At 38.1% G+C, this 12,540-nt stretch overlaps 1 protein-coding gene across 2 annotated transcripts in view; it reads right to left on the reverse strand.

Annotated features, from left to right (window-relative positions):
* Nucleotides 1-253: 253 nt before the first annotated feature.
* Nucleotides 254-12,540, reverse strand: part of FSIP1 (fibrous sheath interacting protein 1) — a 162,332-nt gene continuing 150,045 nt past the window's right edge. For both annotated transcript variants that reach the window (XM_087429116.1, XM_004421400.3), the window contains 2 exons: nt 9,499-10,009; nt 254-300 (listed from right to left, as the gene is read on the reverse strand). In XM_087429116.1, the coding sequence (XP_087285242.1) occupies nt 254-300; nt 9,499-10,009 (558 nt within the window). The remainder of the gene's footprint in view (nt 301-9,498; nt 10,010-12,540) is intronic.

A 12,540-nucleotide genomic window follows, 5' to 3' on the forward strand; every position in this document is an offset into this window, starting at 1 on the left:
CAAGATTAGTCATAAAAAACAATTTCCCCAGGAATTTCAATGAAGAAAAACCATTGAACCCTTATACCAGAAGTCTCAAAAATACCAAGGAAGTGTAATTCAGAAAGAGAGAATCCAAATTTTAAAATCATTATTTGAGGAATGATCTCTATAATGCATTCATTGAACTCGAAGAATTTGGAAAACATCTAACTTTTTACCAACTTTCTTAATTTACCGACTTTCTTAAAAGCGCACTCCAGCAAGTCTTTGCTTAAGATTCTCTACATTCCTCTGTCACATCCTCAGTCTTCTGTTCATCTGCACATTAAAAACAATAACCAAAGTTGTTAGGCAATCAGAAATGTGTGCATAATTAAGAAAAATCATTCAGCCTATAAAACATTAAATCCTTTTACATATGAGACAATAATCACGTTCTCATATAATATTTATTGGACAGTCACCACAAGCTGCATGCAAAGTTTACAAGAAAAAGCAAAAGATAAGGTGCCAGCCTCCATTAAGCTTACAGTTGAGGGAGAAATTTTTGAGTTTTGAGAACTAAAATGGTTACGGATTTGGAGATAGGCTTTTTTATTTATTTATTTATTTATTTTGCTTTGTACTAAGCTTCTGGCAAGTAGGGTGAAACCAAAAGTAAATGCCATATTTAGGGTAGATAAAAACTGGTCACCTTTCATTTCTTCAACGTGAGAAAAAATCTGTGACACTAACAGAAATGCAAATATTCTTCGAATCTTAGTGAGAAGGTTATCAGAAAAGACAGAATTGACAATAGAACCAACTAAAACAAGATAACAAAAGGGAATCAGGAGAAACTGGAACCCTCATACACCACTGGTGGGAGTATAAAATGGTGCAGCTGCTTTGGAAGGCAGTCTGGCAGTTCCTCAAAGGGTTACCATAGACCCAGCAATTCTACTCCTAGGTATATGCCCAAAAGAAATGAAAACATACATCCCCCCAAAACGCTGTACACCAACATTCATAGCAGCATTAAATATACAACAGCCAAAAAGTAGAAACAACCCAAATGTCCATCAATTGAAAAGTGGATAAAGAAAATGTGGTATATCCATACAACAGAATATTTAAAACAATAAAAAAGGAGTACTGATAACTGCTACAACATGGATGAACCTCAAAAACATTATGCTGTAAGTGTAAGAAGCCAGACACAAAAGGTGACATATTGAATGATTCCATTTATAAGAAATGTCTGGACTAGGCAAAGTAATAGAGACAGAAAGTAGATTAGTGATTGCCTAGGGCTAGGGAGGTTAGGGAAAAGTGGAGTGATTGCTAACGGGTACAGTGTTTGTTTTGGGGGTGAGGAAAATGTTGTAAAACTGACAGTGGTGATGGGTGCACAATTCTGTAAATATACTAAAAACCATTGAATTGTATAGTACTGTTGAACAGTGGCTGCAAAAAAGTTATCCACATCCTAATCCCTAGAATCTGTGCAAGTTACCTTACTGGGGAAAAGAGTCTGTGTAGATGTAATTAAGTTAAGGATACTGAGAGGAAAAGAGCAGCCTGGATTATCCAGGTGGGCGCTATATTCAATCACAAATATCTATGAGAGAGAAGCAGAGGAAGATTTGTGACACACACACACATACAGAGAGAGAGAGAAAGAGAAAAAGGCAGTGTGAAGACAGAGGCAGAGATTGTGAGACTGTGAAGACAGACACCAAAAAGCAAGGAAGCCCAAGAAGGTCAACAGCCTGAGAAACCGGAAGACCGAAGGAAGCATTCTCCCCTAGAGGCTCAAGACAGAGTGTGGCCTTACTGGCACCTTCATTTCAGACTTCAGGCCTCCAGAACCATGAGATAATAAATTTCTGTTGTGATAATGTGTTGTGGCAACCATAGGAAACTAATACAGGTATATAAAATATATGTCAATAAAGCTGTTATTTTAAAAAACAATCTAATTAAGAGCAAATGATTTGGAGTTTCAGAGAGTAAAGTGAGAAATGTAGTGACGTTATCAACACATGGAGAAGAAATATTAAAGAAGATGTAGAGGAAGGTGGGATGGATGAGAAGTGGACCTCAATATCACACATGTGAGATGAGGAATGATAGGACCATGACCCCATGCTTCACAAGTGCTATTCCTTCACTCTGGAGTGTTCTCCTTCTTGCCCACCCAGTAAATGACCACTCATCCTTGGAAGCTCAACTTAAATCCCACCTCCCCATCTCTCCAGTGTTCATCGTTCCCCCTGTAGTGTTGCCATGTACTTTGTCCCAAAGCTCTTATTATACTTGTCCCACCCTTCGTGATTATCTGCTTAAGTGTCTGCCTCCATCAATAGACTACGAAATGACAGTGCTTATGTCCTACTCACCTTATATTCTGGAAAAACGTCCTTAATGTCTGAACACAATGAATAAGATGGAGCCCTGGAGCAGTGGTTTGAAAGCATGGCTGCACAACAGAATCATCCAGACCCCATCCTCAGAAACTGACTTCAAAAAATACTGATGCCCAGGGCCGGCCCCATGGCTTGGCGGTTGAGTGCGTGCGCTCCGCTGAGGCCGCGTCCCACATACAGCAACTAGAGGGATGTGCAGCTATGACATACAACTATCTACTGGGGCTTTGGAGGGAAAAATAAATAAACAAAATTATTAAAAAAAAAAAAAATACTGATGCCCAGAGCCAATCCCTAGAAATTGACTTAATTAACATGGGATGGAACCATGTCATTAAACTGTTTTAAATCTCACCAGGTGATTCTAATGTGGAACCAGAGATTGCAAGCACTGCCCCAGGGATGGACTCAATGTGGCTTAAAATGCCAGACAGACTTGAGGCAGATGCCAAGTTGAGAGATCTGAAAATCAAAAGTATACAAAGCATAGATGATGCCATACTGGCTATATGTGTCTCCAAATAAAACATTAACCATGAAAGAGCAGAGAACTCAAGCTAGGGCATGCTTGCTCTGAGTGGCTAAGGGGAAAGTTACCCAAAAGAAGGACAGTAAGGATGGCTGGAGAGACAAGACGACAATCTGGAGAAGGTAGTATCTTCATTAAAATGAAATTTAAGAAGAAAAAGCAGGGATTGAGCAGTTAGGAAAGAAGATACTTTCTGACATTATTTGCACCACCACAATATATGCTAGTATTTTTTACAATCCTAAAGTAGAGCAACTGGTAAACCATCTAGTCCAGAGTTTCTCACACTTGAAAGGCACACAGATCACCTGCTGGGGGCATCTTATTAAAACGCAGACTGACACAGCAGGTCTGGAGCAAGGCCTGGGCCTCTGCATTTCTAACAAGCTCCCAGGTGATGCCAGTACTGCTGGTCCACAGGGCTAGTCCACAGTCATGATCTTCAGTACCTTCTTCCTTTTACCCAATTTGAACGAAGCAATGGAATCAGAGGTTTCCAATGACTGATAAAGTGACAAGTATATTACAATTAAATATCAAAACCCTCCAATATGCCATTGTTCACTTTACACTACTAAAAAAAATGATAGAGGAAGTAATATTTTATAAGTAGACAGAGAAAATAATCAGTGGCAAATATTTAGATGAAAAGTCTACCTCAAGAAGAACAGGATTAAAGAAAATTAGTTGAACGTAACTTGAAAAGATAAATTCATCAAATACAAACTTACTATATACCGAAGTTTTATGTAAAAAAAGAATTAACACTGGACATTTCTAATATAGCAGCTCTGATATTTTGATCAAATAAACTTTGGAGGGGAGTTGATTAAGTTACTAAGAGCATCTGAGAAGCGATTAGTAGCCTTGGAAAAGTAATTTAACAAATAATAACCAGACGGCCTGAAGGCACACACTGTTTAAGAGAAACAGAACTCCATCAGAGCAATGATGAGTTAAGTATTTCCCTGAGAGCAAGCCAAAATATTTTTTAATGGAAAAAAAAATCAGCTAATAGTGTTACTATTTTTAGAATCTCACTGCTCCACTGCAAACCAGTAAGACTATATTACAACAAAGAAAACTTTCTCAAAACAATCTAGTGCCTTTGAAACTGTTCAGGTGGTATGAGTAATGACATATACCAACACACACCCGCTTCAAACCACTGCAACATCCTGCCCAAAAGTCAATCCACCTGCAACCAGGCTTCCCCAGCAAGTTACAATCAAATAGACCTTTTCATGGGCAGAATTTCAAGATGAAGTATATTCAGATTATATAGTTGTCATTGTTAGTAGGACTTGTTCTATCCGAGGACCCCAATAGGATGACATAATTAGCTTTCTTACATCTAAACTGAAACTCACATTTCTCAGTTTTGCACAGCAATATCTTGTAGCTTATATTAATTTGACAGAGTGAATGCTTCATACCAGGGACTCTGATTTCATTTAAGTCTGGCTAGGGCTTTGGACATAGGTATAAAACAAACAAGCAAAAAACTCCCCAGATGACCCCAAGGCTCATCCTGATTAGGAATAATGCTCTGTGGTTTGTAACAATGCTTCTCAAACTTCACTGTAAATATCACCGGGGGATCTTATTAAAGTGCATTCTGATTCAGTAGGTTTGGGGTGGGGCCTTAGGCTCTGCTAATTTAGTTCTAATTAGCCCCCAGTGATTGGACCACACTCTAAGCAGCAGAGGTTTGTCACATGGGATGGAAATCATGGCTCCAAATGGCCAACCACATGAAGTAGAGAGGGGCCAGAAGGGAGCCCTGTCCTCCTGGAGAGGACATGCCCTTTCTAAAGGGAAGATCTTATACTCAGCTCCCCTTACTGGTGGAAAGACCTCTTGATTTGTCAGAAAAGTCAGAAATCCAGGCTTTTATAGGAAATCTCCTGATTAAATGATAAATATAATGTAAGCCAACCAAGCCCAGTCTCTGACATAATCACTTTATGTGGATTTTCTCATTTGATCCTTATTACAACCCTACAGAGTAAGAATTAAAGCCATCTTATCTTATAGATAAGTAAACCAAGCTGTACAGGACAGAGATTAAGTAATTTACCTCAGATCATCTGCTAATAGCAGAGCCGGGATTCAAACCCAGGTCTGCCTTACTCAGAGCCCACACTCCTAACCACTAGGCCAAATCATGCTGGTGGGTGGGCCTCACATCCCTCTGCTCCTCTAGGCTCTAGCCTGGGATCCTGCTACTTACTGGGACTCTGTTAGCTGTCTCCTTTGGATAATTAATTTGCTCTTTGGTTTTACGTTCTCAGTTTGAATTTAGAGTGAACAACCATCCAGTCTGTCAGGGACTGAGGGTTTCCCGGGACAAGAGACATTCAGTGGTAAAACCAGGACACTCCCAAACAAAGCAAGACAGCTGGTCACCCTAGTTTTCATTTAGGGGTGTTTTTTGTTTTTTGTTAAGATTGGCCCTGAGCTAACATCTGTTGCCAATCTTCCTCCTTTTTTTTTTAGTCCCTAAAGCCCCAGTAGCCAGTTGTATGTTGTAGTTGTACCTCCTTCTAGTTGCTCTATGTGGGACACCGCCTCAGCATGGCTTGATGAGCCGTGCATAGCTTCTGAACCAGCGAACCCCAGGCCTCCAAAGCGGAGCGCACAAACTTAACCGCTACGCCACCAGGCTGGCTCCTAGGGGTGTTATTTTAAAAACAACCTTATCTGACTCATTGTTACATCTGTCATAGAAATTTTTAAGACCACTATTCACTAAATGGGTCCTATGGGAAATTCCACCTTGTTTTCCCTGAAGAATTAGTATAGTTCTGTCCCCCTTCTTTACTACGTGACTGACTTTGTGTCCCTTTTTGCCCTATTCTACCATTTTTGTTAATCATATTTTCCTTTTTACTATATAAATTTCCGTTGATAAGTAGCTCAAATGCTTAGCAGGAAAGAGAGAATACTGTACATGCATAGATGCCTTTTTGCTTTGCTTATCTAGAAAGCAATCCAGCATAAGATAAACTGATTAAATACTAGACCAACCACAGACCTGAAGCGTTTTCTTTCTGAAGTGCCAGTGTACACAGTGGTGTCTCCAAGGTTAAGTGGTGCCAAGGAACACTTACTCTTCACTCTCCTCACACGTCCATGTGGAGGAACTTACAGTAGGGAAGCATCCAGCCTCACTCTACACACCCTCAACTCTCCCCACAGGAAGAAGAGCCGGTTTTCTAACTGGTGAGTTGAGGGCATGCTCAGCTCAGCCCCTTCCTCTGAGGGAGTCAGTGCCCCCCACAAGGGTGCTTCTTTGCTCCTCCATACTATTGGTTCCACAGAGACAGGGCTCCACAGGTGAGGCTTGAGGTTCTCCACCTCTGCCAGTGCCTGGGTGCATAAGTTTATTTTGGGGCCACAGCATTAGGAAGACTGTTTGGTTGCCTACCTGGCTCACAACAATCCTCTACATTTCATCAGCAATAAAGCCAACCTCTTTCATCTCCATTCGTTGCAATCCACCTATCTCTCAATGGGTTCTGATCTGGGTGGGGAAGAGAAGATATTATTTAACAATCCCCTAACATCCAAACAGTGAGTGAGTACAACACGGAATTTACTGGACCTCGTATCCAGAAAGTCAAATAACAGTAGTTACCACAAAGCTTAAAGCACAAACATGAAAAATGAAGTATTTCACATTGGAAACTTTTAATACAGCTCTGAAGCAAATTCTTATTTTTCAAAACCACAATTTAAATTGGCCCTCCATGTCATTAGGTCTAGTCCTCTTTTTGAAGTTTTATCTGTCTTTTAGAAGCAGAACTGAAATACTTATAACAGACCTCAGTTTATCAAGGAAAACAAAACTACATATCAATAATATTTGCTATTGAAAAAGAAAATGACAAATGGTTTTTTCTTATTTCCTTCCTGTCTGCTCATAGAAATCTACTCTTAATCACATTCATGTGTATCTGTTTCCTGAGAAAGAGCCGGAATATACTGTCACAGCTGACCACACTGCAACTCCTCACTACACTTACATCGTTAAACGGCTTTCTGCCAAGAAAACTGGTTGAGTATTCGGTTTTGGTGTTCACTTTTGTAGAAAGCACATAATGTACAATTTGGTATTTTAGAATAAAATTGATTAGCAAATTATTTTAATAACTGTAAAAGCTGAGGTTAGTAAAATAAAAAGAAAAGCTCCAACTTCAGACATGTTAACATGTACTCAAAATGATAATGTAGGACCTATTCCTTAAGGTTTATTACGTAATAAACAAAAAACAAAGTATGGTTCACATATTCCTCTCTATGCCATCTTAATCCTCCATGCTCACAAGGGTTGTTATAATCATACATTAGGATTATCTGGTGCCATCAGACATGTTTCACGAAGTTATAGGTAAGCCACCATAGCTTCCATTAAGTCACATTAAGTCCTAGATCATTCCATCTTGGCATGTTCTACTCAGCAACAAATATACATCAGTGCAACTCATGTTCACATGGAAATAAAGTCATATCTTAGCAAAGTGCTACACACTGACTCCATGGGAATGAAACCCCATATACAACAAATCACATCCAATTTAGTAAGTTTGATTAGAGTAGACAAAGAAGAGATGCAAATATTTTCTCTCTAATAAAAACCCTTTGTGCAAAAAGAAACAAATGTACTGAAATTTTAGAGTAGAACAAAGTTTCCTTAGTTTATTTATTAAATAAGATCCTTGGTCAGGGAAGGCAGACCACACTCATCTAATTGAATTGCATGCTGCAAGTGAACTCCGCTGCTGGATAAAAACTTTATAGCTTGTGAAATTTCACTAAAAAAAGAAAAAAGTTCCAAATCTTTATATAGAATGTGTGGCTTAAACAATACTTAAGCAATACCACCTGCTTTCATTCATAAGGTGAAGAATGAATATGACCCATATTTTCAATATATTATTCTACAACTGGATATAAATTTAAATTCTCTCACTTATTATACAGGCACTTTGTTTAAGGCAGCACTTTGGACCTCACAGAAGATGTAACAATGAATCAGAAGATGGGATCTCTGTCCTCAAAAAGGATTTTAAGGAAGAGAAGGTGTGGTTGTGTACAACGACATTGAGACAGTGGATGTAAAATGATCAGATGCGGACCAAAGCACCTGGACATTCAGAGGAGAAATAAAATTTTGAAAGAGGGGACCAGGGCAGGTTACATTCAGAGAGGATGGGATTGGAGTTCAACTACCATTGAAGGGGTACCTGAACATTCCTGAGAAGGAAAGGTCCTGGGCAAGAGCTGAGGCATAGGAAAGCACTGGAAATCCTGAGACCAGATTAGCCATAACCTGAATAACATGCAGGGGACTGGTTAGAGACTGATTAGGAAGAGAACTCAGGTCAGACTGTGGAGGCCTTGAACAGCAAGTGAAAGAATTCAGATTTCATTCAATAGGCAGTGGCGAGCCACAGAAGCTTTTTGAGCTCCGAAGGGTGGTTATCAAAGCTGTCCTCTGGGAGAATTAGTTTAGCGGTGGTCGACAACGGCAGGAGGAGGGGAGAGATCAGAGGCAGGGAGGCCGGATCAGAGGGTTATCGCACTGGTCCAGTTGAAGCAATAGAAAGAGCGAGGAAGGGATGGGCATGGGAGACACTGCAGGAGCAGAACAAATGATATCTGAAGATTGAAAGTGGGAAGCAAGGAAGAGAGAAGATTTGATGATGACTCAGATTTTGAGCCTGGGTGATGGAGGAAACAGAAGTCAAGAGGAAAATTTGAGTTGAGAGCAAAGGATGAGGAAATCAGTTTGAGGCCATATCCAGATGGAGTTGTCTAGCAGGCATTTAGAAATACAGGACTGAGGAATTAGTTCAGGTTATAGATTCAATAGATTGAGATTTAATAGACTATAGATTTAATAGGTAATAGTAGATACAGATTTAATAGACAACATATTTTAGAGTAATCTACATTAGAGGAAAAGTTGAAGCTATTTACATAGCCTCATCAAATACAACACAGACTATGTTAGACTTCTAACATAGACAAATAATTGAATATTTGTTTATGTCAAAAACTGCCCATAGTATTTTTATCCTGTACCATTTACCACTGTAAGATGCAATACTGGATCAAGACAAAATACCTGAGAATATACAAGTAGCTGGGTTGGGAAGTTTGCACACAGAAACCAATGAAACCACAATGATATATGGCATTTTACAAATTCATTCCTTGGAAAAAATTTTCATCACTGAAGTTTGGAAGTTGAAATGCCAAGCAAATCTATTCAAATTTTTGTATCCATTCAAACTAATTTCTCTTTTCCTCTGAAATCAACATTGTTTTCTTGATAACCATCAAGAATATGTATTAATTACCATTAAGAATAATGTATTTCATAAGAGTACTAATCTCAACCTTGATCTCATATGAACATTGATAAATATGTTCTTACGTTTGCATGCTCTTACTTGACACCATCTGTGACTTACAAACATACCTCCTTATCCTACTCTACTTTAAACTATAATACCTTTATATTGAGATGCTTAGTAAGAATTACTCACCAAAACATTCTCCAAGCCTTACCTGTTTTTGGTTTCTCTGGAGGGCTGAGTTTCAGATGTTGGTCTTCAGATGAAAGGCTTACACTGCTACCACACAATGGCTCATCCAAGAAAGAGGGCTTTTTCAGTCTCCCAATGCCAACAGTCTTCAACATAAAATAGTCTTCTGTGTCACTAATAACCTTGTCCTTGGAAAATTGGAGGCATTTCATATTCTCTGCTTCTGTGACAAGAGCTTGTGACACGTAATGCCCAGTCAAGGCTTTGGTGAGATAGTAGCCTCCAGACGGTTCACATTCTGTATTCTCAGGGATATTTGTATCTTCCATCTCAGTGCTTTTGACCTTTGTTTCTGACCCATTTAGTAACTCAGAGAGAATAGATCTGGAAGGCTGGGGGAACTCAGGTGTTATATCCTCAATGTCTTTCTTTTCTTTTTCTGAAGAAAGTCTAGTCATGGATTTTTGTTTGAATGTGCATTCTTCCAGAAGACACCTTAACTGTTCCTCAGAGAGAAGTGATGTTGAATCTAACTGATAAAACAAACCAAAAGTTTTTATAGTCGATTGACTAAACACATTTATTTTTGGTAAGCTTCCAGTAATACAATAGAAATGCAAGTGCCAGGAAACCCCTTACCCAAAACACCCAAATAGCAAAATCATTCATTTTAAAGTATCCAAAATTGCACAGGAAATGTACAGCATCCCTAGAGAATAAGTTTAGAATCAACCAGGCATACTAAAATCCAGGGAAAAGTTCAACAACACTGATGGAAATGAATTACTGCATCAAATTAACCACTAACACTCTACACATAGAAGTAACTTGACCTGAAATGGAGATATTAGGAAAGCACCTTCGATTTTACAAGTCTTGGAACATCAAGCAGGGAAGTAAGCAACCACCTCTTTGATAAACACCCAGGAATCCTGCCATAATCTCCAGTAGGTTTCTGTTCCCACCACTCCTCAGTGTAGACCTCATCATCACCCAATTCCTTAAATGGAAAAAAAAAATCTCAGGCAAACAGGGCAGACTACACTTGCCCTTGGGGATTCACCACTCTATGTCTGTCCACAACTTTCAGTGGACAATACTACTGAAGACAGAAAAGGAAGGTGAGGGGGTGGTGCATCCTGAGATGTGTAGTTGCTTCAAAGCTACAGGTCTAGACAGAGGCCAGGGGCATTCCAATAGCAGTGCATTCTGGGAAGAGGATTTGATCATACACATTTAATCTCTGCTTATAAAGGTTATCAGAGCTGAGTGTTTCAACCAAGATCTTAAGGATTTAAAAACATTTTTTTCTTCTAGTGATGTTCTCAGGAAATAAAATAAATCATACACAAGTGTAGACCTATGTTCTACAAGAATCCAACTAAACAGCATACCACTTGAATTGCAACAATCTCAAAAAGGAATGAGATTAAAATATATTGAAACACTAAAAAAGATTTTCTCTTCTCTAAAGAATCAGCACCATCCCTGATTTACATAGTGGATTACTAGGAAAATACTAATCCTCCTTTACAGGAAAATGAATGTCTGAGAACAAAAAGTCCCCATAAGAAAACCTAATCATGAATTGCAGTGGCCTTAATTTCTACTTCAGCAAAGTAAAACAATGCTATTGGCCTACTTTGTAGTACACAGTAAGAATTAACCAAATATTCTGCATATATAAAGTATTGGAGGGAGAAAAGCTGTTATTGGAACTAGTATAGTTAATTCCTCATTATTGTGTAACGCTTCTAATGCAGCCAACAAAAAATAGCATATAAAACAAATTCTGTAACATGCTTTAAAAGTATATCATGTGTTTTAAAATTATATTTAACTTCTACATATTAAAAACTAGTTTTCATAGTAGCAAGTGCCATTATGAGTTTGAGAGTAACAAGAAATTGTCTGGGAATATATTCTTAATAATTATCTGGGATTCAAAATTCAGGTAATTCACCCTAAAGTTAATATACATGTCAAAAAATAGAAGTTGAATTATATATTAGCAAATCCCACTTTTAATCACACTGCAGATTTCAAGAATCCAGATGTGGTACTTATTCATTATTAGGCGCATTCTCTTCACCCTACTATGTAAACCTAGTCAACTAGAAAATGAAGGCAGTCCTTGCCTGGTACTAGATACTTAAAAGACACTTTCAAAATTTGCTTATACAAAATTGCTTAGAATGAGTAGACAATTCCCTAGGATTTAGAAAGGATCCACTGCGTGTCATCCTCACCAAACATCCTCACCAAAGGCTTATCATATGAAATTTCCAGACACTAGAAAAAAAAAAAATCAGTCTATACTGGAGCAGGAGAATGAAGGATTATGGAAGGAGATCTCTAGACAAAAAAAAAAAAGAGGGGAAGGTGGAAGATGGGTAGATTATCTGATATGTTTGACCACTTCCACAAATAATATTGATAGCATAGATGCTTGGCAGTTCTGATGGTGTATTTGGCTAGATACACAGAAAATTATATAAAAGGAAAAACAAAGCAATTATGAACTCTAGGAAAAACAAAAAGCTATATAAAAAGAAAGGAAACAGTGTTTCATATAGATAACACAGAAAATTAAGCAAAAGAAAAGATAATTATTAGCTCTTGTGCAACAAAAAGTTGTCCAAGAAAGGATATCATAGGATACTTCTTGCTTTTGCTGTAAATATTTACACAGTCATCATAATATAAATAGTGATGACTGAGGTAACCAAAAATTGTGATTTAACTATTTTTGTGGAGATGGGAGAAGAGAGAAGGGATATTTGCAGTAACAAAGTAAAATCCTTAGCTATCATTACAGCACGTCAATATATAATTGATATAATACACAATGTTATTGTATTATTGATATAAAACTTTATATCATTGTAAACTGATATAATACTGATCAATTAAGCAAGTTATTAAGAAACAATATACAGTAGTCCCCCCTTATCCACAGTTTCACTTTCCATGATTTCAGTTACCCGCAGTTAACTGCAGTCCAAAAATATTAAATGGAAAATTCCAGAAATAAACAATTCATAAGTTTCAAATGGCACATTGT

This window comes from Ceratotherium simum, chromosome 3 (genome assembly GCF_057802395.1).
Source record: "Ceratotherium simum simum isolate JZ-2026a chromosome 3, ASM5780239v1, whole genome shotgun sequence".
Classification (NCBI taxonomy): Eukaryota; Metazoa; Chordata; class Mammalia; order Perissodactyla; family Rhinocerotidae; genus Ceratotherium; species Ceratotherium simum.